The 18,959-nt window shown below is 40.8% G+C and overlaps 2 protein-coding genes across 3 annotated transcripts; both read right to left on the bottom strand.

Annotated features, from left to right (window-relative positions):
* Nucleotides 1–960: 960 nt before the first annotated feature.
* klhl23 (kelch-like family member 23) lies at nt 961–4,247 on the bottom strand. 2 transcript variants are annotated; one of them, XM_029689016.1, is made up of 4 exons: nt 4,150–4,247; nt 2,607–3,836; nt 2,145–2,297; nt 961–2,055 (listed from the first exon to the last, which is right to left on the bottom strand). In XM_029689016.1, exons 1-4 carry the CDS (start codon nt 4,166–4,168, stop codon nt 1,745–1,747), a joined length of 1,713 nt encoding a protein of 570 aa, XP_029544876.1. In that variant the 5' UTR covers nt 4,169–4,247; the 3' UTR covers nt 961–1,744. The 2 variants fall into 2 exon arrangements, with proteins under 2 accessions (XP_029544876.1, XP_029545025.1); XM_029689165.1 differs by having other exon boundaries at nt 1,869–2,020.
* An 827-nt stretch (nt 4,248–5,074) lies between these two features.
* On the bottom strand, nt 5,075–17,838 carry LOC115101008 (D-3-phosphoglycerate dehydrogenase-like). The gene is made up of 12 exons (XM_029620192.2): nt 17,546–17,838; nt 16,697–16,848; nt 14,919–14,984; nt 14,708–14,762; nt 14,441–14,539; nt 14,220–14,352; nt 13,955–14,103; nt 9,985–10,137; nt 6,543–6,681; nt 6,088–6,215; nt 5,755–5,971; nt 5,075–5,477 (listed from the first exon to the last, which is right to left on the bottom strand). The coding sequence occupies exons 1-12, from the start codon at nt 17,681–17,683 to the stop codon at nt 5,323–5,325; spliced, it is 1,584 nt and encodes a 527-aa protein (XP_029476052.1). The 5' UTR covers nt 17,684–17,838; the 3' UTR covers nt 5,075–5,322.
* Between the last annotated feature and the right edge of the window lie 1,121 nt (nt 17,839–18,959).

The following is an 18,959-nucleotide window of genomic DNA, read 5'->3' as shown; positions in this document are numbered from 1 at the left end:
GGCCGAAATCGATCTGGGTCCATTTTCTCTCAGGGCCCGCCCATGGGCTTCCTCTCACTACCATATTTGGCAGTGAATGGAAACGCCAAGCGGATGCTTCACATTTATACATCCAGTGAAATATCTGCCTCATTGTACTGTGGTTTTACGTTCTGCACTGAAGCCTAGACTACAGTACAGCGCTGCCTAAATTCGTATTCGATGAGGTTGGCATACAATAAATATTGCATTACCGCCACCTATTAGACTGGAGTATAAGTCAATTATACTAACATACACAAATACAAAAATACCCTACCATCTAATGCGAAACTCACAAATTATATATTTTTTTAAATACCATACTCCCCTATTTAAATATATTTAGTCCTACTTCAGGCCAACAGTCTGAAATGATGGTACACTACCACTTAATAACACACCCTGTAACTCTTCTGATGTCAAGTCTCGCACACTCAAATACCTCTCTGCAGCTGCCACCACAACAACTATTTTCCGCGACTTACGTTTCATCCCTGCAGTACAGTTGATAACCATTACTATAAATGCCAAAAATCCAATCTTACTGAAACCCATATCACTTGTTGGTTCATTCTTATGTACTGGTACAGATCTACTACTCACACCACTCTTAGGATCCCTCCCCATTGACACATCTTCTTCTACTTTCTTCACTGCCTCAACATATGACAACTTCTGCACTACTCTAATCCTGAAAAACTCAACCTGTCAGCTTTCACAATTACCGCTATCCCAGTAATCACTCCTTTCAATGGCACCCTTTTCTTGAGAGCAAAATAATTCACATATCTTGCCCACATTCGTTTAACAAGGAGCGCCTGCTCCCTTTGACCAACAGAAACACAAACAACTTTCACAAGACCACTTCTGGCTACCCTCACTGATTCCACAGCACCCAAATCTGTTTTCACCCACCCTCATATTTGACCTTCAAACAGCTGAAAATACAATATTTTTGTTTATTGAAAAGGTTCACAGTGGTTTAGATGGTACAATGATTCTCAACACTATACTTCCTTGTTTTGTTACATAAACTGAAATTAGGCGAACTATGACAAGCAACCAGGAAATGGCGGAGCTATTTCTGCATATTGCATCTTTAAAGTTACATTTATCAAGTAAAATCAGGTGCATACTGAATCAATCAACCGCAGACTGTTGCAACGTTTAGGCAGTGGTCTGCTTCTGCCTATACATTTTTTGCATCCATAATCATCAGTTTGGTTTTTACCAACAGCTGTTGTAGCTCATTCTTTTTACATTCAGAATCAGAGGTCTAAACAATGGAAACCGGAATAATTGTGCATCCCCCAAACCCTAAGATTCAGATGTATGGTTGATGACATTTGTGCTTCAAATGTAGAGATTTGTCTAAAAAACTGTGTGCATATGTAGAGCTCTACCAGGTTAACCTGTCTAAGCCAAAATTACACAACTGGTAATGTTAGGTGCATGAGAACCAATGTGTTCGATGTATAAGTGGATTGAAAATGGTGTGCTCTTTTTGTAATATTAAACCAGCAGCAATCATTTGTCACTGAACCTTCATTTTTGGCCAACTGGGTATAAAATACACTCTAAACAACGTCACTTTTTGTAAAAAATATTCTTAGCACCTGTCACACACATACATAGCCCCTACCACTCATGGGCCGTATGGCACGAAGGAACCGCATCCATGGGATTTAGTTGATGTTTGTTGTAAAAGTACATTAAAAAGACACTACACACTGTAAATGCAAATGCATCCGTGTGTTCTTGCTGGGCTGGGGAGGCTTCCCACAACCTCCCAGGTGTCCAGCTCTGGGTCATACTTCTCAATGCTCTGCAGATACGTCCCCTTTGAATAGGAATATCCTCCGGTCACATAGATGCAGCCATTGATCACTACAGCACCACACTCCATCCTCCTCTCCTTCATCACTGACAACTGCCTCCACTCATCTCTCTCTGGGTCGTAGCAGTCGGTGATCGTAGTCTGTCCTCCCACCAAGTACAGCTTGTTGTTCAGAGAAACAGAGCACAGGCCATACTCTGAAAGCATGAGTACAATGATTTCCTTACTAAATATTACTGAATACAAATTCAAATAAAATGCCCACTTCCTTCAAAATCTGTCATACCTGGATGAGGACTGATTGTGACAATGCTCCATTCATTTATGTCTGGCCTGTAGGCCTGAATTTTTTCATAGGTGCTGCTTCCTCTGGATCCATAGTGGCCACCGGTCACATAGATTGTGTCATTCATGACACACGCAGTGGCATTTCCTACACCTTTGAAAGAGGAAGCATTTGATCAAAAACAGTGAACAGCCAAAACAATCCTGATTTCATTCGTGCTACTCAGTAAAGTATTTTGCATGTTAATTTTAATATGCAAAAAATAACTTGAAAGGAATTATTTACAGGTCAATGGCTGAGAATCAAATAGTGAATGAGTGGCCAAGATAGCTTTTGGCCCAACCATGTGGAACGGACAAATTCAAGGGCAATACTAGAGCAACACAGACCTGCATGTTTGCTCAGGTGTCTTCTCATTGTAACTAACTCCTCTGTGTAGTGCTTCTGTTTATGTTTTCATACCTTGTATCATGTTGGCTGTAGGGAACCATTTCTTTTTTAAGGGGTCATAGAATTCAGTCTCAAGTTGTATAGCTCCCCCTCTGTACCCTCCTATGGCATAGATACAGCCGTGTAAAGCCACAGAACAGTGGTAGTATCTGGCAGTGATCATGGGGCATCCCTCAGTCCACTCATCACAATCACCATTATAAATCCAAACTGTGTCCAGGGCTTCAATAGTCTCAGTCATATAACCCCCAGTCACATAAATATTTGCCCCCAGTAAAGATACACTATAGCTCTCTCTTGTCTGGTCAGGCATATCTTTTCCTTGCACCCATGTGTTGCTTATTGGATCCCATATGTGGACTTCACAGAGCGGATGCCAGTAGTACCCTCCAATAACATACATGCTTGAGGACACTTTCTTCCTGCTCGCTGAAGTCTCTTTGCAGTTGGACTTCAATGCATTGATAATCAATGACCTTACTTTTCCCTCATTGCCCAGTAAGCATTGCCCCTGTCCATCCAGGGCAGTCTTGAAGTGCACCTCATCCAGCTCAAGATGGACACAACAGAGTAGGCCCTGAACGTGATCAATACGGTTAACAATGTCATAGGTGACCCATTTGACCACCGCATCCAAGAGAACTTCATCCTTCCATACATTGATGTTCTTAAGAGACATGACGGAACTCAGCTTGTCGTAGTCCACCTCCAAGAATTCCTCCTGCTGTAGAAGGTCCTCAAACCTGCTGAGCATTACCCTTCGTGCCTCCCGCTCCAGCTCAGGGCAGATGTGCAGCTCAGCAAAAGAGTGCATACCCAGGCAGTTGTCCACATCCAGGAAGCGTATAAGGAAGTCTTCGCAAGCCTTCTTCACTGAGCTGAACTGTAAGAGGTCTGCTGCCTCCAGCAGGCTCTGTACATTTGTCTCCGTGATGTTCACCCTGGAAGTGTATACGTAGTTCACCAAAGCACTCAGAACGTCATAATCAATCCCTGTCAGTTTGATGAGGTTGTTTGACCGCTCCTTCATGTCGGCTGTGAACATGACTTTGAAATAAGAGCTGCGGGCTGACAATGCTGCCTTGTGACAGTAAAATACCTGTCCCGTGGCACATTGTAGGGTGATGTCGGTGAATATGCCACCTAGGTAGAACTCTCTCAGAGCATCCAATAGTTCATTTGGATGGGCGATGTCACAAAAGTCATAAATGTAGCTTCCTTTTCCTTTGTCTGACATAGTGGCTAGAAAATGAAGAGAAGATAGAACACATCATTCATAATTTGTAGCTTTCATTTGTGTCATTTGATATACTATAGGCCTAAAAACAACTAAAATCTGATAGCTTTTAATGGCTTTCTTTACATATTGGCTTCCATCTTTACCACAACATAGGCTACTGCAATATTAGGGCTATTTAAATCTATACACACATCAGTAGGCTACGATCTGAGAGTGCAATAAAAGGCTCTCGAGTAATCAGCAGAGGACATGAGTTTCTACTCTTAAACCACTGGATTCTATACTACTAAACATTATTCACAACATTGTACCAACCATTAATCTTCAAATCCATATTCCCTCATTCACGCTTCCCTTTCCACCGTCTAATGGCATGAATTGCGCTTTCTGGACTGAAACAGGCGCTCGCAGACACTAACCTCAAATTAGCTCTCAGGACCTTTGTGGCACACCGCTGTCCTATTTTGGTATCTGTGTATAGTTGGAGAGGCGCCGGCTGTCACCCGGCTCCATATACTCCAGCCTGCTTCACAGATAATAGGCTACATACAACCAGCCAAATAGACCGCTTTAGCGAATCACCGTTCCCGTTATTCACTGGACACACATTCTCCAACCACGACAATGGTTGAGTCGAGACAGCATCGTTGCGCACAAGGACAATCAATACCCCAAAGTGAACAAAAAAAAAACGGTACGGTTGGTAGCCTGTTTTAATTTGATTGAGGAATTCCCCCACCGCAGAGCCACTTCCCATTCAGTCTCGTTCGTTGCCATGGCAGTTTTAGCCAAATCCTAATAAGGATTAGGATTGCATAATCTAAAGAGAGATTTTAGTGTGGTGCCATGAACAAGCGCTGCATCAAACCTTATGACCAACACTGATTTTGTGGTTCACAACCTCACTGCTACGTAAAATCGTCAAAGTGACGGACATTTTACTTTAGGCATCGCTGTTGAAATAACAGGACATTTATTAAATATACAGTATACAAAGGCTGGTAAACTAACATAGCATATTTCATCTCTATTGCACCCAAGGGAATATTTTATGCTAGAAATAGGCTAGTCACCATAGAAACCTAGGGTGCACATCAAATGCATATGAGTTTATTGGTCAGATGAGATGGATTGTTTTTTTGTTTCCCATTTCAGTTACCTTCCTACTGGTGTGTTGACATTGAGAAAATTTAGCAAAATCGGCAAGTAGAGAATACAAGAAAATATAAAACAATTGTAATAATGTAACAGGTATTTATTAAATTCTACACAGTCAGCATCTCTACAATAGAACATTTTTAGTATTTTTTCTAGATGTGTAATGTTAAATAAAACAAATACTTTCTACATGTTGTAAAGTAAGTATTTAAATGCTAAAAAAGGCCAAAAAGAAACCATTTAGATTACTAAAATCTTCAGTGGTTCGATTTTTAGACTGGAACGCTCTACTGGTCCTTCAGCATTGTAACAATATGCTCTCACTGCCATTTACACAGAGACCTGTGCTGCGGCTTTCACTAAAGGTTTTAAGGCACCAAGGTCCACCAAGAGAGAGGATAACCCCACACAATACCACTGATCTCCACTACGAGCTGCAGGGGCACTGAATGACTCCATTTCCACTCCCGCCGTGGCCAGCAAACCTGAGGAAATAGTGGGAGACAATCAAGGTCAAATACGGGTCAGTTATTCTGCTCATCTTGCAAGCTTTGCTGTCAAGTGCTAGCTTGGTGTCAGCACATCCTGATGGTAAAAGGCGGAACAAGTAAAGAGTTAAGAATGCAGACTGAAAAGAGAAATTATTCAAGTTTGATTATGTCAAATAAGGCGGTATGCCTTGCTAATCTTGTGCTGAATAGACAGAAGAATGGCTCAATTTAGTCAATAGTGAGGTTACAATGTGAAAAATAGCTTTATCACCAGTCACAGAGGGCAGGAGCGGAGGAGACGCCACGGCCTTGAAGAACAGCAGGTTGCCAGTGAGAGAGACCGGCTGTCGGAACACGCTACGATTCAGCTCCAACAAGACTGGTACTCCTCCCTGTACTGAACCAGTAGCTCTGTAGCTAGAGCCATTGACAGAGATCTCCACCTCACATGCACCTTGAGTCAGACCCTCACTGTGGTTTCTGGTTACCTGAGATTTAAAAAAGAATGTCATCCATCTCAAATAAGACTATTTATTTATATTACACAAGATAGGTCATTAATAAAATATGACCTTTAGCCAAGTGTCAATGGTGGCCATTTTACCGTGATTCCAGATTCCTTGGCCAGGGTCAGTGAATTGACCAGGTTGGGGCAGCTCTGGGACCCATCACTAAGTAATCCAACCATTACTGCTGAGGTCATGTAAGCGGAGGAATCTTTCAAGCAGTCTCCTAGGTTGTGATAAAAACAACAGACCATGTTCAGTTTGCATGGCCAGAGAGCCCACACTTTCGTGATTTACACCATTATACCACTAGGGGTAGACAAACCAAAGCACAACCACATCTTCCACTAATACATGTGTGCTTGAATGGCATCCAAAAATGGCATCCAAAAATGGCATCAATCGTCTCCTTTACCCTATGATCACTGATCTGAGAACAGTGGTCGTGTAATGTTAACACATCTTTTCATCTATCAAGCCTAATCAGCAGTTTCAGAGAAAATTAAGCAACTGAATGATATTAGGACACAGTCTAATGCCTGGCAGTGCTTACCTTGAGTTATGATTTGGACTTGGCTGAAGGGTTGTTTAGAGGTGGTGCATGATTTCAGGGCAGCTCCTATGGCCTCTCCAAGTTTGATCCACTGGTGAGACTCGGGGGTGAATGTGCTTGCCAAAACCTGGGCATTCACCTGCACACACCAAATTGCACAACATGTATTACTTTTTTTGATAGGTTACATCTGCACCATTGAGAGCATCTTGACGGGTTACATCACCGCTTGGTATGACAACTGCTTAGCATCCGACCGCAAGGTGCTACAGAAGCTTCTATACCAGGTGCCATCCAGGTCTTCTATACCAGGCAGTGTCCGAGGAAGGCCCTAAAATTGGTCAGACTCCAGCCACCCAAGTCACAGACTGTTCTCTGCTACGACACAGAAAGCGGTACCGATTCACCAAGTCTGGAACCAACAGGACCCTGAAAATCTTCTACCCGCAGACATAAGACTGCTAAAAGGTTATTTAAATATCTAACCATATAGCTACCCAGACTATCTACATTGACCCTTTTTGCATAAACTTTTTTTTTTTTTAACTCATCACATACGCTGCTGCTACGGTTTATTCCTAGTTACATGAACCGATCCACCTCGGACCCCTGCACATCGACACGGTACTGGTATATAGCTAAGTTATTGTTACTCGTTGTGCATTTATTATTACGTGTTTTACTTTTCTATTATGTCTCTATTTTCTTTCTCTCTGCATTGTTGAGAAGGGCCCGTAAGTAAGCTTTTCAATGTTCGGAAACAAGTGGAGCCCACAACATTGTTTCAATAGTCAAATTCGATCTCCAGCTGTCGTATATTAATGAACGTGTTGGGAGTCGGGATGAGACAGGCAGGCAGCTTTTCTCAGTGAGTCGAAATCATGAATCAGCATATATATATATATATATATACACACACACACGGTCACACAACTGGTTAGAACACCTACTCATTCAAGGGTTTTTCTTTATTTGGACCGTTTTCTACATTGTAGAATAATAGAGAATACATCAAAACTATTAAATCATGTAGTAACCAAAAAAAAGCGTTAAACAATGCAAAATATATTTTATATTTGAGATTCTTCAAAGTAGCTACCCTTTGCCTTGATGACAGCTTTGCACACTTTTAGTATTCTCTCAACCAGCTTCACCTGGAATGCTTTTCCAACAGTCTTGAAGGAGTTCCCACATATGCTGAGCACTTGTTGGCTGTTTTTCCTTCACTCTGTGGTCCAACACATCTCAAACACTTTTCTGGTCACTACATGATTCAATGTGTGTTATTTAAAAGTTTTGAAAAAGTAAAAATAAAGAAAAACCCTGGAATGAGTAGGTGTCCAAACTTTTGTCTGGTACTGTATGTACACACACACACGTAAAACAAAGTGCAGCTAGTTTGCTGTCTTTCCAGCTTCAGTTTGGAGAGATTATGTTAGATGTGCTATTGGCTAGCTCTTCTGAACAGTGTCCTAACGAGAGAGCACTTCTATGCCAGGTGAATTCTCGCCTCATTAGCTCATTGGATGTATCCAAATAAATGTCACTAGAAAACAGCTTATACAACTGCAAATGCAGTTACTTTGTTGTTATTCTGGGAACACTGTTTGACATGACTGAGTTAGGGAAAGGGGAATACCAAGTCAGTTGTCTGGCCTGCTGGGCACTTCAATCTGGCACGCGAGACACACAAAAAAAAAAATTGGTATCCATTTGGCAGTTACAGTCTTGTCCCATTGCTGCAACTCCCGTATGGACTCGGGAGAGGTGAAGGTCGAGAGTCCTCCGAAACACGACCCATCCAAGCCGCGCTGCTTCTTGAAACAATGCCCGCTTCACCTGGAAGCCAGCCACACCAATGTGTCGGAGGAAACACAGTACACCTGGCGACCGTGTCAGCGTGCATGCGCCCGGCCCGCCAAACCCTCTCCTAACCCGGACGACGCTTGGCCAATTGTGGGTCATGGGTCCCCCAGTCACGGCCAGCTGTGACACAGCATGGGATCGAACCCGGGTCTGTAGTGATGCCTTAGACCACTGCCCCACTCGGGAGGTCCCCGCAAATGGATTTTTGCAAACAATTGGTCCCCCAAAAAATGCAGCCCTCTGTTGAATTTCAAAATCCTGATGTGGCCCCCGAGCCAAAAAGTTTGTCCACCCCTACTCTAACCACTAGGCTACCTGCCGTATTTGGCTAGCTAGCAAGCAAGGGATAAGAACGTTGCCAGTCAGTATGGCAATATAACATTTAGAACGAACGACTGGGTCGCTTCCATAGATACAGAACAAAAAGACTAAACGACTGGGTCGCATCTCTGGCAACAGAACCGATAGATATAAAGATCAGCAGGCTTGGGTAGCAACCCTAGATTTGTGTCAGGACTATACCTTGTGGAATGATGAAATTGTATGAATAAATTCATCAAAATAACATTTTTAATGAATATATGAATCATTATTTGAATATGTTGGTAACCCGTGGTATATAAAAGTGATAATGCCTTCGAAACGGCTGTTTGGGGGATATATTGGCACGGTCTTCGCCTTGGGCCTAACAACACCTGTCCTAATGTCCTCCAAACACCCGCTTCTCAGGCATTTTCACTTAAATATACCACGGCTTTCAGCCAATCGGTATTCAGTGCTCGAACCACCCGGTTTATAATTTGGAATGAGGACCGAAAAGTGTATCAAGAAGCTCTATTGCATTGAGATGCATTGTTTTTGCCCAACCGGTTTTACTACACTTCATGTGTAAAACGAACTAACCAAACAACCAACCGGACCCTGAACAGCTTCTACCCCCAAGCCATAAGACTGCTAAATAGTTCACCAAAAACCTTCTCGGACTGTCTGCATTGACCCCTTTTGCACTACCTCTTTTGACTCATCACATGCTTCTGCTACTGTTTATTATCTATCCTGTTGCCTAGTCACTTTATCCCTACCTACATGTACATATCTACCTCACTTACCTTGTACCCCTGCACATGGAGTACCAGTACTAAGTCTGTGTATATAGACAAGTTTTCGTTGCTTATTGTGTATTTATTCCATGTGTTATTATTTTTATATTATTTCCCACTTTTTCTCTGCATTGTTGGGAAGGATCCGTAAGAAAGCATTTCACGGGTAGTCTACACCTGTTTACGAAGCATGTGTCAAATAAAATGCGATTTGATTTTAACATTATTGCAAAGTATGACTCAATAATTGAAGATACATTCTTGCAACAAAACTATCATTAGAATCCTTTGTGAACAACCTTGAGGGTTACATTTTGTGTTACATTGTTACGAACACATTCAATTCGTGAACGTTTCAAGGTCTGAAGGGAACAGTTTCTCACCATAAGCAACACTGAAACAATCAAAGAAAAAAACCTATTAGAGTCAGGCACCTATAGGCATTTTCTTGACTGTAATAGGAGAGAATAACTCACTGCTCCAACCAAGCTCTTGCCCATCACCATGTCCACAATCTGCAGAGCGATGTCCTGTCCACAGCGTGCCTGGGCCTCCTTTGTACTGGCACCCAGGTGAGGACTGCTAATCACATTGGGATGGTTCACCAGGGCACGGTTCTTTGGGGGTTCCTGAGAACGAATGTAATGCCATGATGTAAGTGAGACTGGCAATATTGAAGGGAAGACAAGTAAAATAAAATAAATTAATACAACGTGATTATTTTTTAGTGGGTAAATTAGATTTAATATTGCAGATATATTGTGGCTTCTATCAATGTAATTGTCTGTATAATTTCCAATCTCCCATATATTTTTGTAAATAAATATGGATATATTTTGTAAATAAATATTATACACTACCGTTTGGGGTCACTTAGAAATTCTTGTTTTTGAACGAAAAGCAAATTTTTTGTCCGTCGACAGTGAAGAGGTTGGCCTTCTCGGCAGAGTTGCAAAGAAAAAGACACATCTCAGACTGGCCAATAAAAAGAAAAGATTAAGATGGGCAAAAGAACACAGACACTGGACAGAGGAACTCTGCCTAGAAGGCCAGCATCTCGGAGTCGCCTCAGTTGTTCCCCGGGGCCTTCCACTCCTCTTTCTATTCTGGTTAGGGCCAGTTTGCGCTGTTCTGTGAAGGGAGTAGTACACAGCGCTGTACGAAATCTTCAGTTTCTTGGCAATTTCTCGCATGGAATAGCCTTCAATTCTCAGAACACGAATAGACTGATGAGTTTCAGAAGACAGTTCTTTGTTTCTGGCCATTTTGAGCCTGTAATCGAACCCACAAATGCTGATGCTACAGATAGTCAACTAGTCTAAAGGACAGTTTTATTGCTTCTTTAATAAATCAGCACAGCCGTTTTCAGCTGTGCTAACATAACCACAAAAGGGTTTTCTAATGATCAATTAACCTTTTAAAATGATCAACTTGGATTAGCTAACAAAAGTGATGGTTGCTGATAATGGGCCTCTGTAAGCTTATGTAGATATTCCATTAAATTCCAGCCGTTTCCAGCTACAATAGTCATTTACAACATTAACAATGTCTACACTGTATTTGTGATCAATTTTATGTTATTTTAATGGACAAAAAAAAAGTGCTTTTATCAAAACCAAGGAAATTTCTAAGTGACCCAAAACTTTTGAACGGCAGTGTAAATATATTTTTTCTTTGTTATTTTCCCCCAAACCCTCCTCCCTAATTGGAGTAAACTAATGGTCAACAGCACTTTGACTTCTACTTCCAGCGTATACATACTATATACATTTTACAGACAGTATATTTTGGTTTAGTTATCTTGTTTGTTTTTAGTCCCATCCATCTATGTAGACCATCCGGTTTTGATTTCTATTTGCCATATATTGTTCAACTCTCCTGTTTCACAAAAGTTCTGAACCTTGTCCTCATAGTTTCTACAGATTGTAAATTAAAGATCATTTTTGCTGAGTGTTATTAAATCGATTAACTATGACTTTTCGAATCACCTAGCATTGCTATTTGCAGAGTTAGCTTCAGGTAAATGTTGCATTTCTTCAGCCATTCTTGAACTTACAATCAAAAATAATCTACAGGTGGGACAGTCCCAAAACAAATTATCTACTGAAATCTGCAGAGCTGGGATGGTTGTATCCCCATATACAGAACCAGTCAAAAGTTTGGACACACCTACTCATTCAAGGGTTTTTCTTTATTTTTTACTATTTTCTACCTTGTAGAATAATAGTGAAGACATCAAACCTATGAAACAACACATATGGAATCATGTAGTAACCAAAAGTATTAAACAAATCAAAATATATTTTATATTCCTCAAAGTAACCAGCCTTTGCCTTGAAGACAGGTTTGCACACTTGGCATTCTCTCAACCACCTTCATGAGGTAGTTACCTGGAATGCATTTAAATTAACAGGTGTGCCTTGTTAAAACTAAATTTGTGGAATTTCTTTCCTTCTTAATGCGTTTGAGCCAATCAGTTGTGTTGTAACATGGTCCATATTATGGCAAGAAAAACTCAAATAAGCAACGAAAAACAACAGTCCATCATTAAGACATTAAGGTCAGTCAATATGGACAATTTCAAGAATTTTGAAAGTTTAAGTGCAGTTGCAAAAACCATCATAGTTACCTCTGCTGCAGAGGATAAGTCCATTAGAGTTACCAGCCTTAGAAATTGTATCCCAAATAAATGTTTTACATTTACATTTACATTTAAGTCACAGAGTTCAAGACTTAACAGACATTCACCTTATGATCAGTCAACATCAACTGTTCAGAAGAGGGACTCCTATCCTGAATAACAGACACATCTTCATGGTCAAATTGCTGCAAAGAAACCACTACTAAAGGGCCACCCCCAGGTGGTGAAGGTAGGAAACCACATCTTCACTTTGCTGATCCTCAACACTGGGGCCCCACAAGGGTGCGTGCTCAGCCCCCTCCTGTGCTCCCTGTTCTCCTATGACTGCTTGGCCAAGCAGGCCTCCAGCTCAATCATCAAGTTTGCAGACGACACAACAGTAGTATGCTTGATTACCAACAACGACGAAACAGCCTACAAAAGGAGGTGAGGGCTCTGGGAGTGTGGTGCCAGGAAAATAATCTTCTTCAACGTCAATAAAACAAAGGAGATGATCATGGACTACAGGAAACAGCGGAGGGAGCACCCCCCATCCACATCAACGGTACCGCAGTGGATAAAGTGGAAAGCTTCAAGTTCCTCGACGTACACATCGCTGACAAACTGAAATGGTCCATCCACACACTCTTCAACCTCAGGAGGCTGATTTGTTTTGTTGCTTGGCACCTAAAACCCTCACAATCTCTTACAGATGCACAATTGAGAGCATCCTGTAGGGCTGGATCACCACCTGGTACAGCAACTGCACAGCCCGCAACCTCAGGGCTCTCCAGAGGTCTGCCCAATTAATCACCGCGGGCAAACTACTTGCCCACCAGGACACCTACAATACCCGATGTCGCAGGAAGGCCAAAAAGCTGATCAAGGACAACAACCACACAAGCCACTGCCAGTTCACCCTGCTATCATCAAGAAGGCGAGGTCAGTGCAGGTGCATCGGACAGAGACTGAAAAACAGCTTCTATCTCAAGGCCATCACACTGTTAAACAGCCTTCACTAGCACATTAGAGGCTGCTGACTATATACATAGACTTGAAAATCACTGGCCACTTTAATAAATGGAACACTAGTCACTTTAATAATGTTTACATATTTTGCATCATTCATCTCTTATGTATATACTGTATTCTATTATATCTTAGTCTATGCCGCTCTGACATTGCTCGTTCATATATTTTATATATTCTTAATTCCATTCCTTTACTTAGATTTGAGTGTATTGGATATATGTTGTGACATTTTTAGACATTACTTGTTCGATGTTACTGCAATGTCTGAGGTAGAAACATAAGTATTTCTCTACACCCTGCTCTAAACATGTGTATGTGACCAATCAATTTGACTTGGATTTGTACTGAGTAAAGGGTCTGAATACTTATGTCAAATGTGATAATTCAGTTGTTATTTTTTATACATTTTCAAAAATGTCTAAACCTGTTTGTGCATTGTTATTATTGTTATTATATCTTTAATGCACAGACAAGTTCCTTACTTTCTCCCTCTAACACTTTTGCGGTAATGCTCCAATGAGTTGGTTGTAATTTTGGATAGAGCAGACATTTCATATATATTTTTGTTAGCTGCATGTGTGACATAACTCCAACAGTCCTATTTATGATATAATTTACAAAGATTATACCTTTTTTTGATTCCCAAAATAAATGTATTTTTTTCTATTAATTAGTATATTTTGAGTTTAACCATAGTATTTGTTGTAATAATTGTCTTTTCTGGTGGATTAAACTGAAATTGCAACCAACTTTCTGTGGTTTGTTTTAAAAACGATGTGACGTGGTATTCTTGCCTCGACAAAAACATCGAGGCCAGCCCCTCCACACTGTCTAGACTCCAAAGCTCTGAGGAGAGCATCCTCATCGATGATGCCCCCGCGTGCACAGTTCACGACCTTTACACCTTTCTTGCACTTGGCAAATGACGTGTCATTCAGTAGTCCTAGGAGAAACAACAATTTAACCTCAGGTGGAAAATAATGTTTTTTTTGTTTGATAATCGATCTAATCACTTTATACCCTCCAGTACCACAACCATGCCACCTCTATAAAACTCACCAGCTGTTGAAGGCATGAGGGGAGTGTGGACAGTGATGTAATCACACTGGGGCCACAGCTGCTCCAGGGACATCTGCTCGACCCCCCAGGTAGCAGTCACCTCAGGAGGGGTGATTGGATCATAGCCGATGGTCTGTCGAAAGCAAATTCAGTTACCACGATCGTGCTACAGTAGGCAGCTTTTAAAGATCGTTTTACTTTTCAGAGGATTATGAACCAACCTTCATGCCAAAGGACTGCATTCTGGTGGCGACTTCCTTTCCAATTCTTCCAAGTCCAACTATTCCAAGTATTTTGCCGTACAGCTCTGTGCCCATGAACTGAAAAAATCATTAACACAACTTTGACCCAGTTCCCTGAAGAGTTTGAGACACCATAGATTTACAAATCAGATTGAATTATTGATGATTGGATGGACACTGGGGCAGACCACGTGAGAGTAATTGCTTTGTGTGTCAAAATAAAAGGGAAGCCAAAATACTCTTCACCTTTTTACGATCCCAGTTCCCTGCTTTCATGGACATGGCTGCTTGGGGCACATGTCTAGGAAGGGAATGGTTTTGAATTAAGTTATATCAAACCTTCCTGTAAAAGTAGGATGAAAAGGACAGATGGGGGTGTATAGTGCAAAGCAGTGTCTAACCAATACCATGAGCTAGGCCCGAGAGGTATTCTGTATCATCTGTTGTAGTGTCTTACCTTGAGAGGCTCATCAACAGGGTGCATGTCAGCTCTGCAGCACTGATGGTGTTGCCACTTGGTGTGCTAGAAGAGGGTAATGACACATACAATAGTCTAATATTCAGGGAAAAGACTGATCTGTGTTGATTTGATTTAGACATATAGTTGAAGTCAGAAGTTTACATACACTTAGTCATTAAAATTCATTTTTCAACCACTCCACACATTTTTGTTAACAAACTATAGTTTTGGCAAGTAGGTTAGGACATCTACTTTGTGCATGACAAGTAATTTTTCCAACAATTGTTTACACAGATTATTTCACTTATAATTCACCATATCACAATTCCAGTGAGTCAGAAGTTCACATACACTAAGTTGACTGTGCCTTTAAACAGCTTGGAAAATTCCAGAAAATTATGTCATGGCTTTAGAAGATTCTGATAGGCTAATTGACATAACATGAGTCAATTGGAGGTGTGCCTGTGGATGTATTTCAAGGCCTACCTTCAAACTCTATGCCTCTTTGCTTGACATCATGGGATAATCCAAATAAATCCACCAAGACCTCAGAAAAATAATTGTAGACCTCCACAAGTCTGGTTCATCCTTGGGAGCAATTTCCAAATGTCTGAAGGTACCACGTTAATCTGTACAAACAATAGTACGCAAGTATAAACACCATGGGACCACGCAGCCGTAATTCCGCTCAGGAAGGAGACGCATTCTGTCTCCTAGAGATGAACGTGCTTTGGTGTGAAAAGTACAAATCAATCCCAGAACAAAAGCAAAGGACCTTGTGAAGATGCTGGAGGAAACGGGTACAAAAGTATCTATATCCACAGTAAAACAAGTCCTATATCGACATAACCTGAAATGCCGCACAGCAAGGAAGAAGCCACTGCTCCAAAACCACCATAAAAAAAGATAGACTACTGTTTGCAACTGCACATGGTTTGGCCATAATGACCATCGTTATGTTTGGAGGAAAAAGGGAGAGGCTTGCAAGCCGAAGTTAACCATCCCAACCGTCAAGCACAGGGGTGGCAGCATCATGTGGGGGTGCTTTGCTGCAAAAATGACTGGTGCACTTTACAAAATAGATGGCATCATGAGGTAGGAAAATTATGTTGATATATTGAAACAACATCTCAAGGCTTCAGTCAAGAAGTTAAAGCTTGGTCGCAAATGGGTCTTCCAAATGGACAATGACCCCAAGCATACTTCCAAAGTTGTGTCAAAATGGCTTAAGGACAGCAATGTCAAGGTATTAGAATGGCCATCACAAAGCCCTGACTTAAATCATATAGAAAATTTGTGGGCAGAACTGAAAAAGTGTGTGCGAGCAAGGAGGCCTACAAGCCTGACTCGGTTACACCAGCTCTGTCAGGAGGAATGGGACAAAATTCACCCAACTTATTGTGGGAAGCTTGTGGAAGGTTACCCGAAAAATTTGACCCAAGTGAAACAATTTAAAGGCAATGCTACCAAATACTAATTGAGTGTATGTAAACTTCTGACCCATTGGGAATGTGATGAAAGAAATCAAAGCTGAAATAAATCACTCTACTATTATTCTTGACATTTCACATTCTGAAAATGAAGTGGTGATCCTAACTGACCTAAGGCAGGGAATTATTACTAGGATTAAATGTCAGAAATTGTGAAAAATGTACTTTAAATATGTTTGGCTAAGGTGCATGTAAACTTCTGACTTCAACTGTAGGAGTTTCCTTAAAACGATACACGGATATATCAACGACTTAACGAATGACACTATTATTTTGCAAACTTACTTCATGACAATTATGCCCTTTATAGTGGCAGCATCCACATCCACATTGTCAACGCCTGTCCCAGCTCTGCCAATGATTTTGAGGTTACCAGCAGCGTTGATGACATCAGCTGTCACCTTTGTTGCTGATCGAACCACCAGGCCATCATAGTCCTGGAGTTGGATAGTAAAGGAAAAAAAGATGATATGCATAGTGATGCCAGTGCATGACAAAATTATCTATTTGTTCATTGGAGTAATTTGATGAGATAAGGAATGAGCTTATATAGTTGGAATTTTTGCATTAATCAAACATTCGTTATTGATTTGGCATCACATGATGTCATGAGGAAAACAAGCTAAATATGAGATGAGTCGTCTCTGGTGTGATTGATCAAACTATATATAGTCTACATTTTGAAAGTACGAGGTAGAACGGGAAGAAAGCCCCAGTCTAAATGTAATTCTATAGTGTTTATAAACTATATAAATCAGTAAATACTTGGTGCAGTTGCATCATATTTCCAAGAAGGCTGTACTACACTATAGCGCGACACCAAAGAGAGGAGGACAAGATCGCACATGCAAGAATCCACTAAACTGCAACGGCTGTAAATCATCCGCAAAATAAAATCCAGTTGTCTGAAACGCAGAAATCTTCGGGGTTTTTCCCCCCCAGAGGGACTTTTGATGAGGTTATTAAACCAATGACCAAACGCGACATACTTTTTTCCATATTATACATTTGATAGCAACTGTAATTTTTTTTCACATTTTAGAAAGACATCGTGGAACAAAAATGCACGTCATGCCTTAAATGTTTATTACGTGGAATTCATGCAAATTAGAAAAAAAATATGTAAACTCTTACCTTGATCTCCGCAATCAAGTCATCCTTACTCATATTTTGCTTCTCTGTAACTTGGATTCCATTTTCTTGCAGGATCTTCTTACAACAAGGGTCAACACTTTCACTGATTAAAATGCGTTTGATGGATATTGGGGCCATTTTGCTGTTCTCTCAACCGTTGGGTAAACTTTCACACTTGAATGGGTGAACCCTTTTTCGTAAACTGATGGACACGGTGAAAAGTTCTCAGTTCAGTTGGTTTTGAATAAAATAAAATACTCGGCTAAGGACTGCCCCCTTTCAAAGTAAACCCGCCTCTTCTCATCTCCAGTTTTCTGACGTGATGCTGAAACAGGGAGAGACAATATATACTGAAGCTGGAACCACATAAATTATATTTGCAATATTCTTGTTGGACCAGAAATACTATGCAATAATCACATGGAAATGTTGTACAATAGTAACACAATTCTGATGATTATTTGTTTCAAAGACTGATGATTTTTTTTTTATTACAATTTTCAAAACTGAAGAAAATGTGTATTTGAGTGCAAGCCACTCCCTCCCTCAAACATTATACATTTGTAGCTGATTTCTCAAGAACATCAGTTCAAACTTAGTGAAACAGGTTTCAACGTCTGTGATAGGCTTCCTAAGTCAAGCACAGACTTAAGCACCTCAATTAGACTGACTATCAGATGACAGGTCTGTCTCTGTTCGTCGAAGCTGTAGTGTCAAACTCCATCCCTAACTTTACCCAGTCTTTCTATGGTCATGCAATTAGCTGATCTATCATTTATCCCTTTTAAAAATGCAACATTGTGTATCTAGTGGTCTGTGTACTATCATGAATAGATATCTAGTTTACCTAATTGTATATATTGGTGATTCCCCTTGCCACTTTATTGTTAAGCCAATGGGTTTTTGGTTTTAGTTTTGTCTTGCCTTCACCTACTCAACATGGCATCTTATTGGCTGGTTTGCGTAGCTTGTTTACGAGGGAGGATGTTTCAGTTAGGATCGTCCTAGTGAACAAGCACCAAATCAGCCAAGTTGTTGGTTGCAAAGCACTGTACGTCACAAGTGATTGTTATACTCCCAAGTGAGGATTTAAATGTACAATTTATATCAATTTGTTTGTAAATGTTATTCGAACATCACACTTAAGATCCAGCGTTGTGCATTTTGTTGTAGAGAATTCCCGAATTCCCGTTTCCTATCAGAATAAAGCTCAATGACTGGTGCTACACGTTGGAGTTAGTGTCGATGATTGATTGTACACAACGCAAGAAGAGTACTGTTACAGTGGTGCCGTGACCGTTCTTCTGGATCGGATCATCCTTCGCTGGATTTCCATCTCAGAACTTCGCCGTGGTTGCCGTTGAAGAATCAGATAAGACGTTGCTGGTGCAGTTTATGGCGATATCGCATTTCG

Source organism: Oncorhynchus nerka, linkage group LG1 (assembly GCF_034236695.1).
Source record: "Oncorhynchus nerka isolate Pitt River linkage group LG1, Oner_Uvic_2.0, whole genome shotgun sequence".
NCBI classification, from domain to species: domain Eukaryota; kingdom Metazoa; phylum Chordata; class Actinopteri; order Salmoniformes; family Salmonidae; genus Oncorhynchus; species Oncorhynchus nerka.
This window is presented reverse-complemented; position numbering and strand designations above follow the sequence as displayed.